The following is a 25652-nucleotide window of genomic DNA, read 5'->3' as shown; positions in this document are numbered from 1 at the left end:
TTTCATCAATTTGCATCCAAAACGCACCTAAAATTCACTTGTAGCATCTTCATACTAAATAGCACATTTAACATATAAATCATTGTAAAACTCAATTAAAATAACGGTTAAACATAAATATATGGGTCATAGAAGAGGGCCTAATTACGAACTTATCAACGCCAATGTTGCAACATATCCCAGACATTTGGCCCATGCTTCTTCCTCCTCGCCTTGCAAAGTGCATTTCTAACATTAATTCTTTCTTGCACTACCTCCTCAACAACAACATTGGATTGAAAGGAAGTTAATTCTTGACTTAATACATGATTAGCCTCGTCTAACCCATGGGAATACCCAATAATCAGGTCATTAGATTTGCTTATAAAATTTTTTTTTGCCACATCCTTGACTCATGTTAGTCCCTTATCAATAACACCAAGTTTTCATCAACTTTCATGTCCCACCAATTAATTCCTTTCTTCATAAATTTCAATTAACAAAGGCTTACCTCGGTCAGCCTCCTTTTCAAATGCATTATCACTCTTATTTCTTCGAAATAAACACATCCCCAACCTTCCTATACCTTTGGAATATCTCCCGTAATGCTAACACTTCATAATTCTCCAAAAAGTTTGTACAAAAAAATGTTAGTAATATTTGTACACGACCAATATAACTGTCAAATTTTACTTGATATTTTCTCTATTGAGTCATCACAAGCGTCCACCCATTATGAACCTCACCCACCCTCTCACACCCTCTTACTCTCTTTTTGTAGTATAATGCAAATTGTTTTTTTCCAGCACCTCCTCTTTCTCCTTTGATGTCAATACTCTTCAAGATTCTTACATATCATCCCACTCTAATTCCCATACACCAAAACATTTCTGAAAAAGGATTTTTTCCCCTTTCGTCATTCCATTTGTTTTCAATTACCTCTCTTTTATTTAAGTTTATTAATGCAAGACTTAGACAAATAACTTACTTTAACACAACAAATCACTCTTTTATATAAAGTTTCATATTTCTTTACTTTATTGGTAACTTTTCTCTTATTATTCTTTACTTTGTTACAATCCTTTGTTAGTATTAAAATTCACCAACTAATAGATATTTTTGTAATTTGTGAAAAGAAACACTTTTTTCCAATCTTTTGCTTTTTTGTTATCTTCATTTTTTTTCCATAATTTTAGTCTAATTTGATCATCTAAATGAACTTTTAGCTTTAATATGATGGAAAAATACCTATTTAAAAAAAAGTATAACTTTAATATAGTTCAACATCTCTTATATTTTATCAAATAAAATTACATGTCTTCTTATATACTGTCTTTAGCTGACAAAATTGCAAAATTTTTCTTATTAGCTAACTATCTATAATCATTAGATATATCTAAAAGATCACATGTTGTTCTAATAAGTTTTTATGAATAAACTAAATTCTCATGTCAACGATATTTATTGTGTTTGAAGGTAAGTAAGTACTAAAAAATAATTTCGAACATTGAATAGGTACATTAATTGAATCAGATCTTTGCATATAATTGGATTTATTCCTTAAAATTTGATGCTAACCCAAATTACAATGGGCATGTTATTATTTAAACTAAACCAAATATGAACCAAACTGCATTTTGGTGTTTGGTTTGAATTAAATTTATCGGGTCGTTGGGTATGTGAGTTGGCTGACGACTAATGCCCTGTTATCTTTCCATTAGCTGCACACATCATAACTAATGCTTGTTAGTAAACTAATAGCTAATGCCCATTAGAGTGGGTTAAGATGACTTGAGGTATATTACAAATTCATCTTTAAAATATATCGAACCTATTCTTTAAAATTTAAATCCATAAAAATTAACTTGGGATCAAGCTGAGTAAGGAATCATGAAGATGGTTTTCTAAGACATCACATGTACTGTCATTTTTTTTATGTTGAATCAACTTAATTGTTTAAATTTATGCCAACAGTATTGCCTGTAATACAAGATTTATTACAAAAGAAAATGTTTTGGAGACACAGTTATGGAAATATATACATTTAAAAAAATAATAATAAAATGAAAAAAGAAATAGTAGATATAAAATGTAATATAATATGATAAAAAGAAATTAAAAATATTAAATAATTGCTAACACTATTATTTTGTTTAAAGATAGGACATTATGAAGTGTCGTAAAGTCTAAAAGGTCCCAAAAAAATTCTCGTTTGTAATTCATATTCAACTGAACTTGTACATAAAAATTTGTGTCTATTCAAGTGAATTTGTATATAATAGAACTTGAACATGACCTATCATGTTTAATCCCAGAGAAGAATTAAAAAGATACTTTATCTAAGATGTCATCCGTTGTTAGCTGAAATTTAAGACTATAAAAGATAAAAATTATTAGATAGTTTTTAATAAATTTTATTAATAATAAAAAAGTACATTAAAAATTAACGTTTTTTAACACTGCATGATTGATTATGAATCATAGTTCTTGATGAAAATTCACCGATGGCGAAGTGCTGGGAAGATAATGGAAGACAAAAACGTCGTACTCCTCGATAGCATCTCCTGTGGTGTGATCGAAAGCGTGAGTCTTGGCCTGAGCAAACCCACGTGCGAACCGAAAATCTCCGGTGCCACCAAGGATGGGCATCTCCCTGACGGGGTAATTAATAACGTTTCGCCCCAACACACTGAGGCTGCTACCCTTATACTTGCCTTCCGTGAACGCAAAAGTCATAGCCATGGTTAGCCCCGCTTCCATTTCGGGTCCTTCCCTGGACGAAGACACGTACAACCCTTGTGCCTTTCCCACGCTTTCGGACTCAGGTTCGGGCCCCACGGTCAATTGGTTCTCGATGGTCACCACCGTTCCGAATGGGAGGGATGAGTTTGACTTACCCTTAAGGGGCTCCGCTACAGTCACCGATGTGCGGTTCGGTCCAATGACTATGTCGTGGAAATAGAAGTGAAGGTGGCTCAGCTTCTCCTCGTGGAACCCGACAGATGCTGGTGAGATTCTTCGAGAGTAACTTGAAGCTTTTGCGGTTATGTGGGAGGAGAAGAGGATGGAAACACACAGAGTGAGTGGAATAAAGAATGTGGAGAAGGGGGTTCTGGATTTTGCCATAACACCAAGCATGATACTCCTGCTTACTGGTCTATCAGAAAAATGAGTTATGTTATGGAATGTTTCATACTCTATATTTATAAGAAAACTGTGTATTATTTTTAATATATTTCTTAAATTAATATAATATGATAAAGACGTAATAATGTGAAAATATTATTTTTCTTATTTTAAGAAATTTTTTTCTTATTTTTTTAAAAAAAATTCAGTATAAGAAGAAGATCATATCCTATATACATATAAAAAACTTGCATTGCATCTGCTTACACCTATTTCTTTTATTTCAATTAGGTATCTAGATATTTTTAAATCAATTTTTTATACAATTAGATTTGAAAAAACTTATAAAAATGAATAAATTTTTTATTATAAATTAAAAATAACTAATATTTTCCATTTTTATAAAAATTAAACGAAAGAATTTCTTAAAATAAAATAAAACATAAGATAGAAAAATTTTATAATTTTTTATATTATTTTTTTAAACAAAATTTTCGGAGAAAAATTTTATTTTTCTCCAAATATTCAGTAAGATACAATGCAAGTCTTCGGAGAAAGTCCTACTAACTGGTATATCTTTTTTAGTTTTACTTTCATTTTAATTACATGTCTTATCGTAGACATTTTCAAATCAAGTTTTTTTAAACAATTAATGTAAGCAGGGTGCAATGCTAGTGTTCAGAGAAAGTCTTATAACTAATTTGATTTTAAATTTTGTTATCATGTCATTTATAATATATATATATATATATACCTTTATTTATCTTCTTTTTTTTATTTATATTTTCCACCCATTTCACACTTATTTTATAATTTAAAATGATCATTTTCCAAATCTTAATATCAACTAATCAAATAAAGAAATATTATTTATATTAATTTCTTACAACATTATTTATTATTTTATTTCTTTCTATTGTATCATTTATTTCAACTTAAAATTTTCTGTCTTGTCTTCCAACCTCTTTCATAATGATAATATCGGTCGTCAAAAGGTACGGGGTTGTTCGTGAAAGTGCATTCATCAATCAAAATATGTACATCATCTCAGTTTCCTTTTCTATTTTGGCAACTCCTATACGAAAGGAAAAGTTAAAACATATTAAAATCATTCAACACAATATATTTAAAAATTCTGGATGTGTGGAGTTTCTTGAAACATTGGACAAGGTGTATAAATAATAGTAACGATTCTTGTATGTTGCATTGTATATCACTGAAAAAATCACTTATTAATGGCTACTTGGCTACTCGCTGGGTTGTTTGTATTACTATAATTTTGTCAAATAAGATTAAAATATTGACAATATGCGAAAAAAGATAACTATAAAATGGATTATAAATTTTTAGTCAACTTATCACATTGTAAATTATGAGTTAAGTTAAAAACAAAAAAATCACAAAATTCTTATGTGTTTTATTCTTAATCCAACTCAGCTATATTTCATAAGTTAGGTTGAGTCAATTCATAACATATGGTAAGATCAAATTGATTTATAAGTTAAAATAATTAGATAAATATAAATAAATTAAGTTTAAAAAAATTCATTCACAAACTTTTCATGTGTTTTTTTAATCCAACTCACCTAATTCACAAGTTAGGTTGAGTCAACTCACAGCATATGGTAAGTTAAGTTAATTTATGAGTTAAAAAAGTTAGTTAATTATAAATGAGTTAAATTAAAAAATTTGATTCACAAAATTCTCATGTAATTTCTATTAATCCAATTTATATACATATTATGAAATTTTTATTTAATAAATTTATTCATTAAATAAACAGATTGATTTAAATTAGCAATTTTTAACTCATCACAAAAGTGAATCAAATTTGTTTAACCTAAATTATAATAGCCTAATACAAGTTAACCTTAAAATATACTTTTAAACTGAATCTTAAAATATACTTCTAACCTTGACTTATAAATTCTTGAGGTAAAATTTTAATTTTAATTAAATAAATAGCACTTTAAATATTTAAGATACTGTACTTACATTTTTTTCTCATAAAAAATATTTTTTTAACTAAGAAATCTTTTAAAAATGAATTTTATTAAAGTTAATTTATTTTTATTTATTTATTTTAAATTTTATGAATATACTACTAAAAAATTAACTTACAAGTAATTCATAAAATTGTTAAATATTTATTTAAAAACTTTTTTTTTTTTACTTTCCCTTTTAATTAAATTTTAAGTTTTGAAAAGGACAAGTTAAATAATATCAAAGTGATGTATGAGAGGGTGGAGAGGAGCTATTCTTGACCAGGTGAATGATGAAAATGAACTCTTATTATGTACAAGAAATATTATAGACATTTAATTAGCAGCTAAGGTCACTCCAAAGACTTTTGTATCTTAGCTTTCTTAATTTCTTCCTTGTTTCGCTCATTGACGATTCACACTCCTTTTCTTTATTCTGTTTACTCTTCTCTTCTTTTCTCGCGTCACATAACAAATAAAATAAAACAGGAGGAACAGATTTAGAATAAAAATTTTATTCTGTGAAATATTTATTTGAAAATAAAAAAATAAAGAGATTAAATAAAAGATCATAATTTTTAAAGAACAAAAAACTTAATTAAATCAAATAAATCTTGTAGCAAAAACTTAATTATTTCAATACATATTAAAATTTGATTAAGAGTAGTGTTAGAAATACATTTTTAATATATTATTTATTATGAATTAAATTTTTTAAATTATAAAATTAAGAGTAAGATTTACATAAATTTTAATAAATTTTCTTTAATAATAAAGAATATGTTGGTAACCCTTCTCTCTAAAATTAATTAAATTTAATTGTACTACACAAAACTTGCTCTCCATTAGTCCAAGTATAATAGCCAACATGGTAAGTAACTATAGTTTTGAAAATTAAATCGACGAATTTGACCAGTTAGATTGAAATTCAAAAATTGGTTAAATAAACTAAAATCGAGTATGAACAATTATTAGTAAATCAGTCTGAACTTGTTTTCATAATTTTTTATTTTTAAATTATTTTTAAAATAAATAAAGTCTCCTACAAGATATGTGTATATACAAATTGGTATTATTTAATTTTATTATAATTTTTTATCTTATAAAACATTCAATACAATCATTTTATATTAATTTTAAATTTTACTTAACTTTATTATTTTTACAATTTAACATATTATATAATATTAAATTTATTATTTAATTTTTATTGAGTGGACTTTAATTAAATCATTGACTCTTAAACCAGTTTCTTCACTAATCCAATCGGGTGATCCAATTTAAAAAACATTATTTTAAGTAAAAGTACTTACAACTTACAAGTTGAATAGAGATATGATCAACTCGGGTTTACTTGAGGCAACGCAAGTTAGTTTGAATTTTCTAATAAAATTAGTAAGTATTAAACTTGATTAGTTTACATCAACTATTAAGTTTAAAATTTTAAACTCGTTAATGAAAATATTACAATATTTTTTAATGTACTCCAACTAAAATATAATTAAATGAATTATAGGATTGCTTATCTAAATACTTAATTTATTTAAGTTTTGATATACATGTATAACTATTTAACTGATATTACATGATTTAATAATTATCGTAAGCATTACACAAACTTAAATATAGGTAGATTAAGAATATGAATTAAGCGAGGCAGGTGCAGATATAATCCTTTCCTTATGTTCTTCCTCATTTATATTGGTGGATATCACTGCGTATAGTAAGTATCTATGAATATTTATAAATTTAAAAAATTAATACTGTATAAAATTATATAATATCATATTATATTAACATCATGTAATGTGATTATTTGCTTATATACGAAAAATATTATTGGAAAAATACCGAAAAAATATTATCTCAAAATAAAAAAAAAATCCCAAACATATAATAATATTTAATAAAAAAATTAATAATATAACTGTTAGTATCCGTGAGACAGGTATTAGGATACCTATATTCACTCGTTTAAAATCTCTCTCCTATGTTACAAATAATCTATATAAATACTGATATATATTTTACGATCCCTAAGATGGATCAAAATATATAAGAGAAATGTTGCTTTCACACCCCATTTCCTTTCCATTAGTCGTGTACATCACATCATCATGCCTTATCTTTCTCTTTTTTTATCGCAGTACTTGTTCAATAGTCAACATTGCCAAATATAACATCTTAAAAAAGACAGCTCCCAATATAAATTATTTGAGTGGCAATGATTTAGCTCAAAGACTAAAATTATTGATATGACAAAAGGTTTATTGATTCAATCCGATTCAAAGTTTTAAAAGGAGTGAGTTTGGGAGGTTGGTCTATGGAATTATTCTCCACTCACTTGCAGTCTAATTGGTGAGTTTATGTGTATCTCGTTTTAATCGCTGAAGTGAACTAAAACTGGTGACAAATTTTAGTACTAACTCGTACACGGCATGCTTATTAAAAAAAAGTTACATTTTGCTAAGTATAGGGTCTGTCATGAACTGAAGACCCTCGTTAAAAGGCTCCTGAGAGGAGGATGAGTAATGGAACACGTAGACGTTGTACTCAACAGTAGCATCACCTTTTTGGTAATCGACCTTGACACTCTTAGCTTCAACAAACCCACGAGCGAAGCGAAAAGCCCCTGTTCCGCCAATAATAGGCATCTCTCTCACCTCATCGAAGATGCTGTTTCTCCCCAACACACTCAGAGTGCTCCCATTGTATTCCCCTTCTATGAAAGCAAAGGTCATCCCCATAACTATCTCCAATTCCAGACCCTCCTTTTGGGCCGCAGATATGTAAAACCCTTGGGCCTTTCCCACCTGTTTGGACTCCAGCTCAGGCCCAATTGTTAAACGGTCCTCGAGCACCACCATGGATCCAAATGGTAGGGGAGAGTTCGACTTACCCTTGAGGGGCTCAGCGGCCATGATGAGGGAGGGGGTTGGGCCCGTAACAACTTCATGGAAGTAGAAGTGAATGTGTGTCAGCTTCTCCTCACGGAAACCCAGATACGTTGGAGAGATGTTGCGGTAGTAAGTGGCGCTGGCGGTGGACAAGAAAATGAAAGTGAGGGTTATGGGAATGATGAAAGTGGGTAAGAAAGTTTTGGAGTTGTCCATAGTGCTTAATAATATTTTGATAATTCACTGAAGAGATGATTCTATTTATAACATGTTTAGATGTCGTAATTGATTAGGAATAAAGTTAAAATACTTTTTATTTTTACAAGGATTGAGATAGTCTTCTCTTTATAAGTTAACTTTTGAAAATAAGTTAGACTCAAATTTTTTAACATATTATTAGAGTCTATTCAATTTTAATATTGAATTGTTCATAAATATTTAGTCATATTGGGTACACTCAAGCATATTTGTATACTAGACATGAGAGAAGACAAAATATTTAGTCTGGTTGAGTTGAACATTAGACATGAGAGAGGACAAATGTCTAGTTCTGTTAAATTTAGTAGTACAGATTTATATATTAAACGTAAGATGTATTAAGATATCACACCTTGGTTAAGAATAAAATACTCTTAGTAACTATTATATAGATACCCGCACTCAAACTATAGTTTAATTCAAAATTAAATTGATTGAAATGATTAATTAATCTTAAGTCCAAGCTCTGTTAATTGATTGCCTTTTCTTTTCTCGTTGCTAGCTAGGGTGGGATAAGCCTCTGCTAGATGTTCATTGAGCTACATGCTTGGAAATAATTAAATATAATGAATAATTGTGCGTTTTCAAATTTTTAAACATATTTTTAATTAAGCTTACGTCTGCTCAATAACCTACTGAGCTACGTAGACTAACCCCCAAGGGAAGGGGGAAGGGGGATGATTAAAAAACATAATGTATTGGTACTTCTTACCACTTAAGTTATCTTAAATCTCGATCTTAATAATTGCGAAATGCATGTGTAAAACTATGAAAAACAAGAATGGGCAGAGAGCACAATCGTGACAGGAAATTACCATTTTAATTAGCATGGCAGGTGATATTAATTTTTAAACTAAGTATGATTGTTTCCTAGATTCTAATTATGTAATTATTGATCACGTTTGCTCTTACTGTGATCCAAATATTAGTACAACTTAGATGTGTTGAGTTAGCATGTTAAATGTCATTTAGATGGCACACTAAATTTAATTGAGAATTTTTTTAAAACCAACTAATTTACTCCCTGTAACACTAAATAAAAATAAATTAAAACTATTTTTCTTTCACCCTTCGTTGTTTACATTTTTTTTTCTCTTCCCCTTTTTAATTGGGTTAGCATTTTCTTTTAATTTCTGCTATTGTTGCTTGTACGCTACAAACAGATATTTAAAATATCCAATGCATTTCAAAATATTTGTTTTATTATTTTTATCCAAGTTATTTTTTAAAAAATCAAAAGGTATACATTTTATTTGCTTTATTATCCATATGAATTCTTAGGTTAATAGATATATGTTTAACATTTAAATAATATTATTAATGTTGTTATAACACACACATATATAAATTTATATAAGTCTTAATTGGCAAAATTCGGGGAAAGCTACAAAGAGGAAAATTTTATTAGTTTGTTTTTTCGGAATTTTCAACAACTAACTAGAATCGTATAAAACGTTTAGCAATTTGGGAAAGCTAAAAAAAAGTTTTGTGAAAATATTCGTTGAATTCTAGGCATCTAGTTGAAAAATTGTAAAATTACTATGTATTTATTTCTGCTCATGTCTCAGATTTTATATGTAGAAAAAGATTTATTGTAATTCCACGTAAAAGAATCTTGACAAATAAATCACATCAGAAAAATTAGCTATCCTAGTAAAGAGTCAGACCTTATAAATATTTTACTTTGGAATCTTATATTTTTAATATGAGACTCAAATCTTATATCTTGTAATTGATTGTGTACTAGTTCATTAACTATTTTTGAGCCAACACTATAATAATTGTGTCACCATCTGTGCTACTCGATTGCCATTGAAAGTTTAAGAGAGTCATATCAGAAAAAATAGTCATAGTTGTAGAATTCAAAATATCGTGCAATCTCATACTTTCAATCTATGGTTCGAGCCTTATATCTTGTAATTGAATCCTAACGTAACACTTATCGTACATTTTTTTTTCTACTACAATTCGTTGCAATTTTAATCAAAAGAAAAAAAGGTTGCATAGAATCGTAAAAAAAATACTTTCTAAGTGTAATAAGATAACATAATATATATAGCTTTTGTTATTTTAGTATGCTTCAAATGTTAGGATAAGAATTTACTTTATTTTTTCCTTCTCATGTCTTATTCAACTTTCATGTCATATTATTTTTTGTCTACTTAAAAAGATCCTAAAATAATTTAATGATTGCAAAAAACTATAAAGACAAAAGATGAGATAAAATATTAAAATATAATTTACGGTTATTTAAACAAAATTAAAATTAAAAAGATATGAATATGTTGTTCTTTAAAAAAATTTAAAATTAATTTTTTTATAAATATTCTTTAATTTATTATATAAAGATATGTTGGGTAAAGAAAAAAAGAAACATTACCTTTACCCCTTAAGAATTACCCTTCTAAAAGAAAAATAAGATAAAAAATAATTACAAAAGAATATAACTTGAAAACATCAAAAATTGAAGAAAATCTAATGGCAACCAGAGAATAACATTATGTGAAAATTTTACAACGCATAAACTATTCTTTTTTGAGCCAATTACACCTATACTCTATAAAGAAAGTAATTAAACTAAATCTCACAATACTCTAATACAAAAGTATAAGAAAAGTAAAATACAAGCTTAAAGTGTTTTTGAGTGGGATGCCTCAATACCATGAACTTAGGTCCATTATATAGCCTTGTTCACTCATTCTCTTGTTCATCCCAGGCAATGTGAGATATATTCCAATATACCTTGAACAATGTGAGATTTTCAATATGTACTATTTTCATCAATCCTAACAATCTTCATTATGATTAAAATAGATACATCTTCTGTTTTCATTGCCTACTCTAGTAATCACATCATTGTTTATACTGACAACCATACTCTACCATAAAAAGTATACTCACTTGGAATTAAACCACTATAAGAATTTTCTTTTGCCGCACACCTTGCATCAATGTCAACCAATGCTCATGTACACTTATTACACACCTTGCATCAATGCCAACAAATGCTTGTATACACTTACCGCACACCCTGCATCAATGTTAACCAATGCCATGTACAATTATCACACACCTTGCATCAATGCTAACCAATGTCCATGTATAATTATCGCACACCCTGCATCAACATTAACCAACTCCCGTATACAATTGTGGATTCACTAGGAAAAAACTTATCTTTTTCCATGGCAATGCGGATATGCCATAAGGATACACAACTCATCTTTTTAAAAAAAATAACAAATCATCCTCCCTAGAAATGAGAGAGATAGTAGGAGCATCTAACTTGGAGTTTCTTTCCGATACTCCTCCACTTGGACAATTTTTCTTAACATGTCTAGACTTTTCACATTTCCAGCATACCATAGTCTTTCTATGGTTCTTCTTTCCATAAGGCCCACTTCTGACAACCATCATTGTGTTTATTGACATGTATTCGTCACTTTTCATTCTCCTTTTTTCAGAAAGAATCTTATTAGCAACTTCATCAAAGCTAAAAGTTTCCTTGCCATACATCAGAATAGGCTTTATAAACTCATAGGAAGACAAATGAGACCAAATGAGTCTTAATGTTATATCTTCATCTTCAATCTTAACTCCAATAGCCTCTAATTCAGCGACAATCCCATTAAGTTTACTAAGATGATCAGGGACCTTCATATCAACATCCATGCATAAATTATGAAATTGCTCATTCAATAACATCCGATTTGAGATGCCCTTTGCTTGATATAAGCCTTCAAGTTTCTCCCAAAGTTCCTTAGCCGTCGACATCTTCTGCACGTTTGCAAGAACATTCTTAGCTAAACATAATTGAATTGCATTTGTAGCTCTAAAATCTAGTTCCTCCCACTTCTCTTCCTCCATGCTGGAAGTATTTCCTTTCAACTCCTTGTGTAATCCAGATTGTATCAGCACATCCTTGACTTGTGTTTGCCACAAGCCAAAATTGATCCTACCATCAAATTTCTCTATGTCACACTTGATAGCACTTGGAAATGACATTGAAACACTTCAGTAACCAAGGATGATTTTCCAACAACAAGGAATTAATCTTTTCTGATGTAAAAGATCGGACTAAGCTGCAACCACAAAGTATATTAAGAATATCCTACCGAACCATAAGCTCTGATACCACTGTGGGGTAAAGAAGAAAAGAAACACCACCTTTACCCCTTGAGAATTATCCTTCTAACAGAGAAATAAGATAAAAATAATCACACAACCATAGAATAATACTATGTAAAAAATTTACAATGCATAGACTATTTTTCCTTACCCCCAATTACACCCACACTTTCCAAAACAAGTAATTAAATTAAACCTTACAATACTCTAATACAAAAGTATAAGAAAAGAAAATACAAGCTTAAAATGTTTCTGATTAGAGTCCCTTGATATCATGGACTCAAGTCCATTATATAGCTTTATTCACCTACTCTCTTATTTATTCCAAGCGAAGTGAGACTTCTTTCAATATACCTTAAACAACGTAAAAATTTTAATATATTCTATTTTCATCAATCCAACAAGATAGATTACTTGTTCAAATTTAGTTAACAATTATTCCATCTATAATTTTTATTCTCGTACAACACAAATATGCAAATGTAGCAACAACTCTCTAAAATATGTTTTAATAAAACATAGAACTAAAAAAAAGAGACTGAGAAGGAAAGAGAATATTTTTTAACCTCCTGTATGTCAAACTTTAAAAGCTAGTTAGATTCACCTCTCCAAGTTAACCTTGCTCCTTTTAACGGATGAACTCTAAACTACAGTAAGCGTCTTTTTAAAAGTAATTGTACGAGTCTATAAGATAGAAAGGATATGGCTATTTTAAAGTAAATTTGTTTATAAAGTAAAAAAAAAAAAAAGTATTATTTTATTTAAAGTATTTGACAATAATAATACATACAGATTTAAGGGTGAAAGCTTTTTAAAAAAAATTATTTTAGGTATGTTTGACAGTTAAATTTTATAATAGAAGGAAGGAGAGGATACTTTTTCATTTTTAATTAAAATGTTCTAGTTTCATGATATATTTTAAAATAAAAGTCATAAAATATTAAATCCTCTCAAAATACCGAAACTTATTTTCATAATATATATATATTGAATGTTTATGGAGTTTAAATGCGAGAAAGTTACAAGCACGTAATCATAATAGCATTTTTATTATGTCAAAAAGAGATATTACAATGTTTAAGATAGTAAAGGTTATAATAGAGATAATTGGAGACTTCTAAAACAGTTTCCGTATGAAGTAAATTATAATTTAAACATTTCACAACATTTTTCTGTCTTAAACACTAATTTTTGCCTGAAACTCTTTGATTCTATGATCACCTTCTAGGATTCTACCACTTTTTCCCTTTGGTGCCAAAATCCTTAGGCAAAATGTCAATATTCTAAAATAAGGCAGGACCAAAGTGAGTGGACCTAGTTTGGCTAGTGCTTAGTAGAGTGAATTTCACAACTTAGAGAGTAGATCTCAACTCAATTTAATCCAAAACTCTGCCTTTATTACTTTGGAACAAATTCTTCTCACAAATTTATTTAATTTACGATCTTCATACAAAAAGTATTTAGATCTTTAAATTTTAAAAATATTCACCATTTTATGCTTTAAATAAATTTAAAATTCATTAAGAATATGTATACTTAGGGTGGAAAACCTCCGGAGTGATTCGAAAGTTGCTTCTATAAAATTTGGACGTAACTTATCAAGGTTAATTAATTCAATTTTATAATGTAAATTTTAAATCTTTAAAATTAATATTATATATAATATCATATATTATTTATTTATTATTATGATACATCCAAAAATATATTTTAAATATAAAAAAACATTTAAAAGTGTCCCATTTAATATTGTAAAATTATTATTAGTTTATTATTCCACGATCGAGTTGGAGTTTTTGTTTTTCTAGGGGGTTGTTGGCCGTTGACTAAAAGGCATAACTTCACTTCCGGGTTATCATGTGGTCAATCACACGTGTCTTGACATATAACAATTATTCATGACAGCAAAGTTGATTTTTATGGAAGCTTATACTTTGATTTAGTACAGAGTCCAAAGTAAATTTAATTTGTAGTTATGGCTTGCATTAATTTAGGGTTAAATATATATTTCTTTTTAGTCCCAAAATTTTGGTTTTTTATTTTAATCCTTATTTTTCAAAATTTTAATATTTATGTGATCCAACAACAAAAAATATGTGATATAAAAATTAGTGCATGACAACTATCTTTAGCATAAAAAATTGAATTTATAAAATTAATGAAAAAGATGAGACTAATACAATTATAAGTAATTAATTTAATTGTTACTCTGACATGACCGTTAATTAATTTATAAAATAATCACACAACAAAAAGATGAGACTAATACAAATTATAACCGTTAATCTAAAAAATATATAGAATATTTTTTCAAGTTTACAAGTAATATAACAAACACTTAAAAAAAATTAAAAATAATTGCATAAAAATTTATAACAAAAATATTACAATTTTTTGTTGAGATTGAAAATGGCAAAATCTGTGCTTTTGTGTTTCTCATTTTTCAGTTTTGAAAATAGTTCTATAACATAATTTTATTAGAAACTAGCTAGTCCTGTAAGTGTTAAATCATTATATCAATTTTTTTCTTTTGTAAACTACTAGCTTCGCTAGTTTGATAAGTAGATACTGTCATGTGATTTTATAGTGTATATACACACATATTATATATATATATATATATATATATATATATATATATATTAGTGAAAAAAATAAATAAAACAACTATATATTTTTCTCGAATCAAACAGACCTTAATGAAATTTCTTTTTTTTCTTTTTTTACCTTTTCACGTTTAATCAACAATTAGATAAGGCAGTATATTGTAGGGATTAGATATCTCGAGTTTTCTTCTTAGTATATTTTAAAGCCTAAGCAAATTAGGACAATTTACTCCTTGAGAATTATCAGAAAATAAAGCTTTAACACTATTAGCTACAAAGCCAGAACTAATTTAAAAATTCTTCTTTTAAGCATAAATTAATTGGTACTTTTTAAATTTAAACTTACTTTGGATTAACCTCTAACATGAGAGAGCTAATTCATTTTGAAGTTCCCTACTTCCATTTTTTTTTAATTTTCTTTCATTTTATAAGTAATGTTTTTGAGAAAAGTTTATGATATATATATATATACCCACTTTAGATTAGTTTTTAAATTACAAGGAAATTTTAATTAAATAGTTTATAAAACAACTTTCTAAAGTCAAAGTTTTCAGAAAAGTTAGTAAAAGAATTAACAATACCTTTTGAAAAAGTTAAGTGTATAAATTAATTTTATTTTATGTATGAATTTTGAATCATTTCGCCTTATTAATTTGTTTTATTTTCTGTCTTTATATGTATTTGTTAAAAATATTATCCAAACTCAAATTTTAAATAGCTTTTTTAACAGTATTCTTTTTGTTTAGCCACCCCAATATTAGTCTAGTTCCACTACTGCACCCATAATAATCTATATGGCTTAAACTAGATATTGATTAAAGGTCTAGTGTGATATCCAAATATTGATGTCTCACACAAAAGGAAAACATCTAAAATTGATTCATAACATAACTATTATTTCTAGCATCATTTTCGTGTACAGCATTTGTACATGGGCACGATGTTTCATAAGTTTTAGGAATAACATCGCCCAACATAAGTTATTTAAGTGCAACATACTTAGCAAATCTATGCCACTTACATTACAACATTAACTGAAATTTAGCACATAAAAACGTGTTTATTTTAAAAATAGTTTTCTGTTTTTAAAAATAAAATATAATATATATTTATATTAAATTTTATTTTAAAAAACAGAAAACTATTTTTAAAATAAAATCAAACATGTCTTTGAAATTGTTCTCCACATTCTGTGTTTCCTGAACTTATTTATACGTGTGAATCAGTTTAGAAATTTATAAAACTTTGCACTACATTTCTGTATACCATTCTAGTCACGAAAGTGACTATAATAGCTTGGCACAAGTTTTATAAATTTAAGTAACAATTCACACACCTAATTAAAATGGAGCAATTAACAGAACCCGAAGTGAAACATAGTTCTAAAAACGTAACTAAAAATTCTGTATTCTGTTAAGAACAGGGTCTGTCATGAACTCGACTCCGTCGTTAAAACCCTGCAGAGACAATGATGAATAATGGAACACAAACACGTTGTATTCGACAACAGCATCTCCTGTTGAGTGCTCCACGTGGATAGTCCTAGCTTGAGTAAAACCACGTGCGAACCGGAAGGAACCGGTTCCACCAACAATAGGCATTTCCCTCACAGCAGAGGAAATGGGGTTTCGGCCCAACACGCTGAGGGTGCTGCCGTTATATTCCCCATCTGTGAATGCAAAGGTCATCCCCATGACAAGTTCTAAGTCGGTGCCCTCTTGATGGGCCGCGGATATGTAAAACCCTTGGGCCTTTCCCACCATTTTGGAGTCCAGTTTGGGCCCAACTGTTAATGGATCCTCAATCATAGCTAGGGACCCAAATGGTAGGGGAGACTTGGACTTACCTTTGAGAGGTTCAAGGGCAAAAACGAGGGAAGGGTTTGGGCTGCTAACAATTTCGTGGAAGTAGAAGTGAATGTGGGTGAGCTTCTCCTCACGGAAACCCAGATACGCTGGAGAGATATTTTGATAGTAACTGGCGGTGGCGAGTAAGGAGAATAGAAAAGTATGGAATAGGAGAAGCAGGAAAGTGAATAAGATGGTTTTAGAATTGGCCATGGTAATGGTGTATAGGAGAGGAAGTAAGAAAAGCTATTTGCTGATTCCTTTTTGGACACTATTCTATGAGGACAGTGGGTTCTATTTATAGCAAGTTGGAGATGTAGTCGCTTAAGATCCTTGTTTCTTAGTCCAATGATAAAAATCTGAATTCAAAATTAAATTGATTGAAGGAAAAGGAAAATACTGATTCAAATCATGTCCCAGGAACTCAATTGTGACATATCAATTAAATTAACCCCGTTAAATTTCACGTCTGCTTCCGTTACTTCACAATTGACATTTTCCTAGGGTCGCTCAATTGCAGTTCATTATGACCAGAACTGTCACTTCATACTGTCGCAAGTCTAGTAGTGGCTTTGTTCTTGCATTAATTTGTTCTAATTAATCAAGAATTGCTGCAAATAAACTAGTGCAGAACATAACAAGAATACAATTATCGGGTTCTAATTAAATTTTAGTTCTAAAAAGACACACGGAGAGGCAAATTATGTATTCTTCTTGTTTAGTATTTAAGTTATAGAAGCTATCTGTGTTCATACTTTTTTATTTTTGTTTTCAAGGTTTTAACCAAGAGGAGATAAACAGTGAAGGGAATGACACTACTCTCCCCGATCTCAAGGAAACGCTAATGATCAACGTAGGAGGAGGGATTGCTAAATTGAGAAACAAAAGCTTCGTCCCAGCATGAGGGAAAGGGTTCAACGTAAAAGGGAATAGTAACCACTTCTGAAATGGAGCCGTGAGACGTGAGGCGTTGCCCATGATTGACTCGGAAGCAATAATGCTTTCCAGTTTTTTTGACCTTACAAGTGAAAGCCATTTAACGGAGGCAAAACTCAAACGTGAAATTTGACCTGGTCAACTTAAATATCTCAGCATTTATTTGTTGGAGAGATTCTGGTTGGGATTCGGATGGCTTCAACTAAATGATCCGTACGGGTATGTCTGGAGGAAATTTTTTAAGAAGAAAACGGTGAGCATATTTTTTAATTTTAAATTAAATATTTATATATTATTTATAATAACAAATATATTATTAATATATTAAATTTTTGTTGATATATTAATTTATATTTTTTATTTTTAAAAAATATTAATTTTAAATATATTAATATTAATTTATACCTTTTCTTTCCGTCCAAAATTTCCCTTCTTAAATAACTCTTAAATGTCTGAAAATAATTTAAGATTTTAGTGAGAGTACGTCATGAGAGGTGAGTTTTGGTAGAAGAAATATTTGATATTTTTTAATTTTAAATTAAAAATTATATATTATTTATTATTAAAAATTTATAATTAATATATTAAATTTATATTAATATATTAATTTATATTTTTTATTTTTAAAAATATTAATTTTAAAAATATTTATTTATAATTTAAATTTTATCTTTTTTTCATAAAAACTTTTCTTTTCAAACAATCCTTAAACAAATTTATCATATGAAGTAGTTTAATCATACCAGTAAAAATTACACTCTTTCTTATATAGTTAATAGTTTAATATAAAAAAATATTTTATTAATCTTATCATTGAATTATAATTATATATTACATAAATTATTTGTGTCAATTTTAAAAAAATAAACATTTATACGATTATTATCAAATTTTTTATTTTATAAATTTTAATAATATATATTATATTAATTTATATATAAAATATCAAATAATTCTAAATTAATCTCAAATTGTGTACATATAATATATATTATTGTAACTTTTAATTTAATAATGTTTTATAATTAATTTATTTAATAAAAAATTATTAAATGATATAAGAGTAAGTATAACTTATATTAGTATAATTTAATTTTTATATATATATATATATATATATATATATATATATAAGCAAGATCTTCTTACATTGGTGTAAGTTTAAAAATTCTTACACTAAATCTGAACCTTTTATTTAACTTACATCTAATGGGTTATAATGAAATGTTCAGATTAGATGTAAGAGTTTTTAGACTTATACTGGTGTAAGAAAATTATTCTTCATATATATATATATACGGGTAGGATCTTTTTATACTCATGTAAGTTTAAAAAAACTTTTACACTAAATCTGAACATTTTATTTAACTTATATTTAAAGGGATATAATTTATTATTTTACTAACCGTTAGATGTAAGTTAAATGAAAGGTTCAGATTAAATATAAGAGTTTTTAGAATTATACTAGTGTAAATATATATATATATATATATATATATATTATTTTTTCTTATACTAATATAAGCTTAAAAGTTTTTATACCTAATTTGAGTCTTTTATTTAATTTAAATCTAATAAATTATAATTTATTATTTTACTATTTATTAGATTTAAGTTAAAAGAAAGACTCAAATTGTAAAAAGATCTTTCTCTATATATAAATATATATTAATTTAAATTTAATAAATTATAATTTATTATTTTACTAGCTATTAAATTTAAATTAAAAAAATTAAATTAAATATAAAATTTTTTAAAATTTATTATGGTATAAAAAGATCTATCTTATTATTTTATTAAAATTAATTATATTAAACTCGAAACTGACTGAGAAAGGTTGAGAGGGCAACTAACGCACGTAAAACCACGCGAAATAGAGGAGAAATATAGCGTGGGTTAGATTACAATCCCATTGCAAGTCAACGAGTAGGGTTTTTTATTTTCAAACAAGAACTTAGCTTTAATGACTATTCCAATGTTTGAAAAATGTGGTTTTGGATTTGTTTTAAACGTCACTTCTTGGACAACTGGAGGTCAAGCACACAACTCTTGAATTATAATAAAGTTTAAGTTGACTCATAGGCTTTTTCGTAAAAATAGCTATCAATAAAGTTTAAGTTGACTGTTACTTTTAAGGTCGGGTCATGTAAAGTAATATTCGACGGCGCATAAGCAAGGCACTGATGAGACGTTATGCAATAGAAAAAGATAAATAAAATAAAATAAAGAATATTAAAAGTATGTTTGTTTTTTAAAAACAAACATGCTATAAATGTGTTTAACTTTTTTTTAATATTAAAACTAAAATTTTATTGAATTAACAAAATATTAAAGGGGTCTTGATTATAATATTTTATTTATTAAAAAATTATAAAAATATTTGATAAAATTGTTTTGGATTTTATTTTTCTTTTTTTATGAGAAACTCTTATAGCATTATATTGGCACTTATCTTGACAATATTTTAAAAAATTAATATTATTTACATTTAGTATATGTATATTTTATTATAATATCCATTATTGAAATTATATTTTTTAACAACATAAATTTATAAACTTTTGAGCATGATCAAACTCTTAATAGAGTGATTATAATGATTTTTTTTAAAATAATATGTTTTAAGTAAATTGTGCAATATTTATTTCCATTTCTTGTTCTAAGTAGTTATTATGCTTTTATTAAGTCTGACTTACTTTTTATTTATTTGATATTTGTAAATTATTAAGTAGTGAAGTTGCAAATGATTGAAAATATCAATTCATCCTAATAAAATCTCCTTTGATAAGATCTTCATTGTTTCAGATAGACTTGATACTTTTTTGTTATATTTTAGACATTCTAAAGTTATTTAGTAGTTAAACTTTTTATTATAGATATGTATTAAATGTCTAGTTTTTATACTATAGTATTTTGGAGTTTGATTGATTTTTATTGAGTTATAAATCAATCTTAAGAGAGCATTATATTTTGAAATAAAAATACAAAATTTTTTTTACCAAAAATGTGGTAAATTTATCATATTATTTGATTAAAAATATTTATTATCTCATGTGTTAGTTTCTAAGTAGACTTGTCAGATTAAGTGATATTTATAAATAACTTAGCATGTACTTTAGTTATAAATTATTTTTGGATCATGACAAAAGATTAGTTAAAAGAAATTTTGAACACTTGCATGCTCATGCAAGTGTGATAATGATATTTTGATTTTTGTGAAATTTTAGGTTTAGAGTTTAGGTAAAAACATAGGATGAGCAAATGTTTAACTAAAAGAAGGAAGAGTTCATGTGCAATTTTGACAAATAGGTTCTAGGTCTATCTTTAGTGCAATTTTAAATTAAAATGTTAAGTTACATATGAAAAGGAGTAACGAGACCAAATTCGTCAAAAGGGTTTATGTTTCTAAAAGCGAATACAATATAATGTCAAAGCTTAGTTTAGGGAATTACACTATATAGAAAGCATACCAAGCTTAAGAGAGCAAATTAAGTCTAAAGTGATATAAAATATGAAAAAAATTTCCCTTCCTTATCTATCATAAAGCCATCATTCAAGGTATGAACATCTTATGCAATTTCAAAGTCCAAAATTTAACTAGTTTTAAAGCTTTATAATATTATGAATACAGAGGCGTCATCTTATCTCAGGTGCATGGATCCAATAAGCATCTTCAATACTTTATCTTTTATTAAAAACTTAAATAGTAATTAAATTTTATTCTCAAACATTAATTTTTAATAATAAAATTTTAAAAAAAAATTGGTTTGTTAGATTTTTCATTCGTTACGATTTGCTTTGAATTGAATCGATGAACACTCCTAAAAGTAAGTTTAACTAATATATTATTGAATCGATCAGTAGTGTCCCTGACAGTGATAGCCAATATATAATTTAGCAAGACAATCATCACGATGTTCCGCTGTAGTTCGCAACAAGGCACAAAGTAAGCATAGCTAGAGCAGGAATGAAAATGTTGATTAAAATGGGCTAATAAATAAATTTATTGGGAAAATTACAGTTGTTAATGAGTTGATTGGTTTGTAATTACAGAATAACAACTGTATATTTTCAATTTATTGGGAAAACAATAGGTCTGTAATTACAAAAAAAGATTTTTTTTTTCAATTTAAACAGACCTATTGCAGCATGTTTCTTTGTTCCTTTTCTCATCAAGACCACATCGAGTACATTTTGTCGAAAAACGGATAAGTTACTTTTGATTTAAAAGATTTCTCAAAAAAAATTTCTTCTTATATTTTATTAATTTTGTTACGTTTAGAAAATAAAATAAAGAGTATAGATATAGAGATGTTTATTTCTTTTTTTAAAGTTTCCTATCTCTCTCTGATTGCAGGCAATCGGCATTCAAAAAGGACAGCTTTTAATATAAAGAAGAGGTACCTTATTTCATTCACAAGGAAAGGGGAGAAAAAATAAATGAGTTTACTATTTTAGAATAATTAAATACATATATTAAGTTAAAGATAATTTTGTCTAATTAATTTAAAAGTTTCTCTCCCCTTCAAATATCTCATTTTTGGAGAGGAGTTATAATTGAATGAAGAGAGATTTCGACTTCCTTTCCTACCCTTATCTTCTTTTCTTCTGGATTAACATGAGTTTTAAGCATATGTTTAAACTCAGTTACAAACATGCTATAAACCAATAAACCTGTCGCAAGGTTCCCAAAATTGCAAACAGGAATATATATACCAATATCTGCAGTAACTAGCCCCCACATGGAATCCTCTTACATGAATAGCAATACAAGTACACATCATTTGTTGGTCAAGCAAATCATCGGACTGAGCAAGAGACCACACCATTCACCACTTACATTGGCGTCAGATCCACTACAAGCACCATACATTTTTCCCAAGACAAGGTTTTCGGTTTCAATTTTTACGGGAAGAGATATGGTCATACTCATACCATTGAAGACTATAACTAAAAGTCAGAGTCTTCCAATTTTGACAACAAAAATATTTCATCTAGTATTTTATAGATCTCCTCAGATTGAGGGTGTGATTCATCTGCCACCAAAAATTCTTTGAATTCACCATCTATGTCTATTAAGCTATGACCAGGAATCTTCTTCACACCCTTGTCTCTCATCAAACTACGCACTCTCTTCACATCACCCCATTTTCTCTCTTTAGCACAAATATTTGCCAACAGCACATAAATGCCACTGTCTTCTGGATCCAAGCTTAAAAGATGACGAGCCGACAATCTGGCCAACTTAACATTGCCGTGCATTCTACAAGCATTTAGAAGGGCACCCCAAGCAGCTTCACAAGGTTGCATTGGCATGTTTGTTATTAACTTGTAAGCTTCTTCCAGAAGCCCAGTTCGACCTAGTAGATCAATCATGCATGCATAATGTTCCTTTTTGGGTTTTATCCCATAGTTTCTTTCCATAGTATCAAAGTATTCTTGACCTTCAGAAATTAAACCACCATGACTGCAAGCTGTCAACAAGCTCACAAATGTAATGCCATCTGGCTTAAATCCCATATATCTCATCTCATCAAAAATGTAGATAGCGTGCTTTGCTTGACCATTGGCAGCATACCCTGCAATCATTGAATTCCAAGAAACCAGGTTTCTCTCCGGCATTCCACGGAAGACTTCTGCAGCTGCATCTATGCTTCCACATTTGGCATACATATCTATAATGGCATTTGCGAGAGTAACACTAAGGGGCATTCTTTTTTCATTGACAAAATACTGACAAATCCAATGACCCAAATTCAAGCAACTCAGCTGGCCACAAGCAGAGAGCACACTCACTAAGGTGTGCTCACCCGGAACCACACCCACCCCAACCATTTTGCGAAACAATTTCAACGATTCCTTGGGTTTGTTATTCTGAGAATATCCTGCAATTATTGCACTCCAGCAGACCACATTTTTCTGAGGAGTTTGATCAAAAAACCTCCTTGCAGACTCCAAGTCACCACATTTAGCATACCCATTAACCATGCTAGTCCATGAGAAAACATCCTTAGTTTCCATCCTGTCAAAAAGCTCCCTAGCAGCCATCAAACAACCACATTTCACATACATATCCAACAAGGCATTGTGTAAACTCAACCCACACCTTACATTCTTCTTCTCCACATTTTCATGAATGCTTTTCCCCATTTCAATGTCACCCTTCTGAGAACACGCGGAAAGCACCGCGATCAAAGTCACCTCATTGGGCTCAACATCACTCACCAACATCAAACTAAACAACCCCATAGCCGCATCTGAACAGTTATGGGCCGCATACCCGTCAATCATCGTGGTCCAAGTAACAACATCCCTGTCAGAACTTTCATCAAACACTTCACGCGCGTGCTTCAACCAACCACGATCAGCATAAAAATGAACCAACCCATTTCGCGCGATCAACTCAGAACCAAACCCCATTTTCCAACCTACGCAATGCACCGATTCCCCTTCAGAAGCCCTCAAAAACTTCTCGCACGCCTTGAGAGCGAAAACGAAGGTCCTGCAATCCATCGGAACGCGTCGTCGAAGCATACGGAGAAAGAACGAGAAAGCCAAGGTGGGAATTTGTGCCTTGATATAGCCACGAATCATGGTGTTCCACATATAGGTGTTGGGTTGGTGAAAGTGGTGGAAGAGAAGGTGAGCGTAGCGAATGTCACCGGCATCGGCGAGAGCGCAGAAAGCGATGACTCGGCTGAGAGGGAAGGTGTGCGTGATGAGGCCAGTGAGGGTCATGCGTGCTTGAATCTGCTTCAATTGTGGCATGGATGAACATGATTCCATGACGAGAAGAGTTGGGTGTGTGATCACCACGTTGGTTTTGGAGTTCCATTTTGGTTGGTTAGTAATGGTGGAACTAGAAACGGACGCGGACAGTGGTTTGCGGTGTTGGAGAAAGTACGAATACGATGATTTATGTTTGTGAGGAACGAGAATAAAGAGTTTTCTCATATGCCAACAGCTTGAGCGTTAGCATCGTTGCTAACGATACTTAAAGAGAACGTCGCTTATAAATTCTGACCACGAAGGAACTGCAGTTGTGGTAAAACCTTCCGTTTCTTATTATTTTATATCATACTCTTGTTAAATTTTTGTCTTAAAATATTTAACTAATTTCCACAAAGAAATGTTTATATAATTTTTACTATTTAAACATTTGAAAATGTATATCTTAAAAATGAAGAGACAAACATTTAGCGTTTAAATGTTTTCAATGTTATTTCTTGTGTTTTTTAGAGTGAAAAAATAATTAAATTTGAATTCACTGCAGTAATTACGTCATACACCTACGTTATTTTGTATTTTTGTTTAAATTATCACATTTTTACTTAAACAAAAATACAAAATTTTACCTATCCCTTGAATTAATATATTTTTTATTAAGTAAACATATAAAATTTTACTTAAATGCACGGTACAATTCTCACATAACACTGAATCTAAGTTTGAAATAATTAAAGTCAATTATGATACTGCTCCTAAAATTTAAATTTACATCAAACTTGTTATGATCTTTACTTAACCATTTGGAGCGAATATTTTTTAATGATTACATAAAAAGTATTTTTAAAAACAATATTTAATTTTATTTAGTATTTGTTAGAAAAATTAACTTAAATTTTTATTTTTATCTAAAAACTTATATTTTTTATTCATTTATTAGAAATGAACAACTTACTTAAAAGAAATTAATTTTTGAAACTTTTAATTTAAAGTTATTAACATATTCAGTTAAAATATTAATTACCATATAGACTTATTAATCTTATTCTATAACACAAATTTTATTCATAAAAAACCTAGGTTAAAAATGCACAAAATACAATGATTTAAATTATCTATTTTATTATTTTTTTATCCCATCTTATTTACTAAAAGATCCTTAAATAT

At 28.7% G+C, this 25652-nt stretch overlaps 4 protein-coding genes across 4 annotated transcripts; all 4 read right to left on the bottom strand.

Annotated features, from left to right (window-relative positions):
• Positions 1 to 2457: 2457 nt before the first annotated feature.
• Positions 2458 to 3120, bottom strand: LOC113862134 (dirigent protein 22-like). The gene has a single exon (XM_027495268.1). The coding sequence runs from the start codon at positions 3115 to 3117 to the stop codon at positions 2458 to 2460; it is 660 nt and encodes a 219-aa protein (XP_027351069.1). The 5' UTR covers positions 3118 to 3120.
• A 4423-nt stretch (positions 3121 to 7543) lies between these two features.
• LOC113863358 (dirigent protein 22-like) lies at positions 7544 to 8200 on the bottom strand. The gene has a single exon (XM_027496914.1). The coding sequence runs from the start codon at positions 8198 to 8200 to the stop codon at positions 7544 to 7546; it is 657 nt and encodes a 218-aa protein (XP_027352715.1).
• An 8170-nt stretch (positions 8201 to 16370) lies between these two features.
• LOC113863150 (dirigent protein 22-like) lies at positions 16371 to 17073 on the bottom strand. The gene has a single exon (XM_027496606.1). The coding sequence runs from the start codon at positions 17034 to 17036 to the stop codon at positions 16371 to 16373; it is 666 nt and encodes a 221-aa protein (XP_027352407.1). The 5' UTR covers positions 17037 to 17073.
• Positions 17074 to 22370: 5297 nt separating this feature from the next.
• On the bottom strand, positions 22371 to 24747 carry LOC113863169 (pentatricopeptide repeat-containing protein At2g22410, mitochondrial-like). The gene has a single exon (XM_027496635.1). It carries the CDS (start codon positions 24711 to 24713, stop codon positions 22710 to 22712), a length of 2004 nt encoding a protein of 667 aa, XP_027352436.1. The 5' UTR covers positions 24714 to 24747; the 3' UTR covers positions 22371 to 22709.
• Positions 24748 to 25652: the final 905 nt, after the last annotated feature.

The sequence above is a fragment of the Abrus precatorius genome, unplaced genomic scaffold (assembly GCF_003935025.1).
Source record: "Abrus precatorius isolate BTA unplaced genomic scaffold, Abrus_2018 Scaffold3, whole genome shotgun sequence".
Lineage (NCBI taxonomy): Eukaryota > Viridiplantae > Streptophyta > Magnoliopsida > Fabales > Fabaceae > Abrus > Abrus precatorius.
This window is presented reverse-complemented; position numbering and strand designations above follow the sequence as displayed.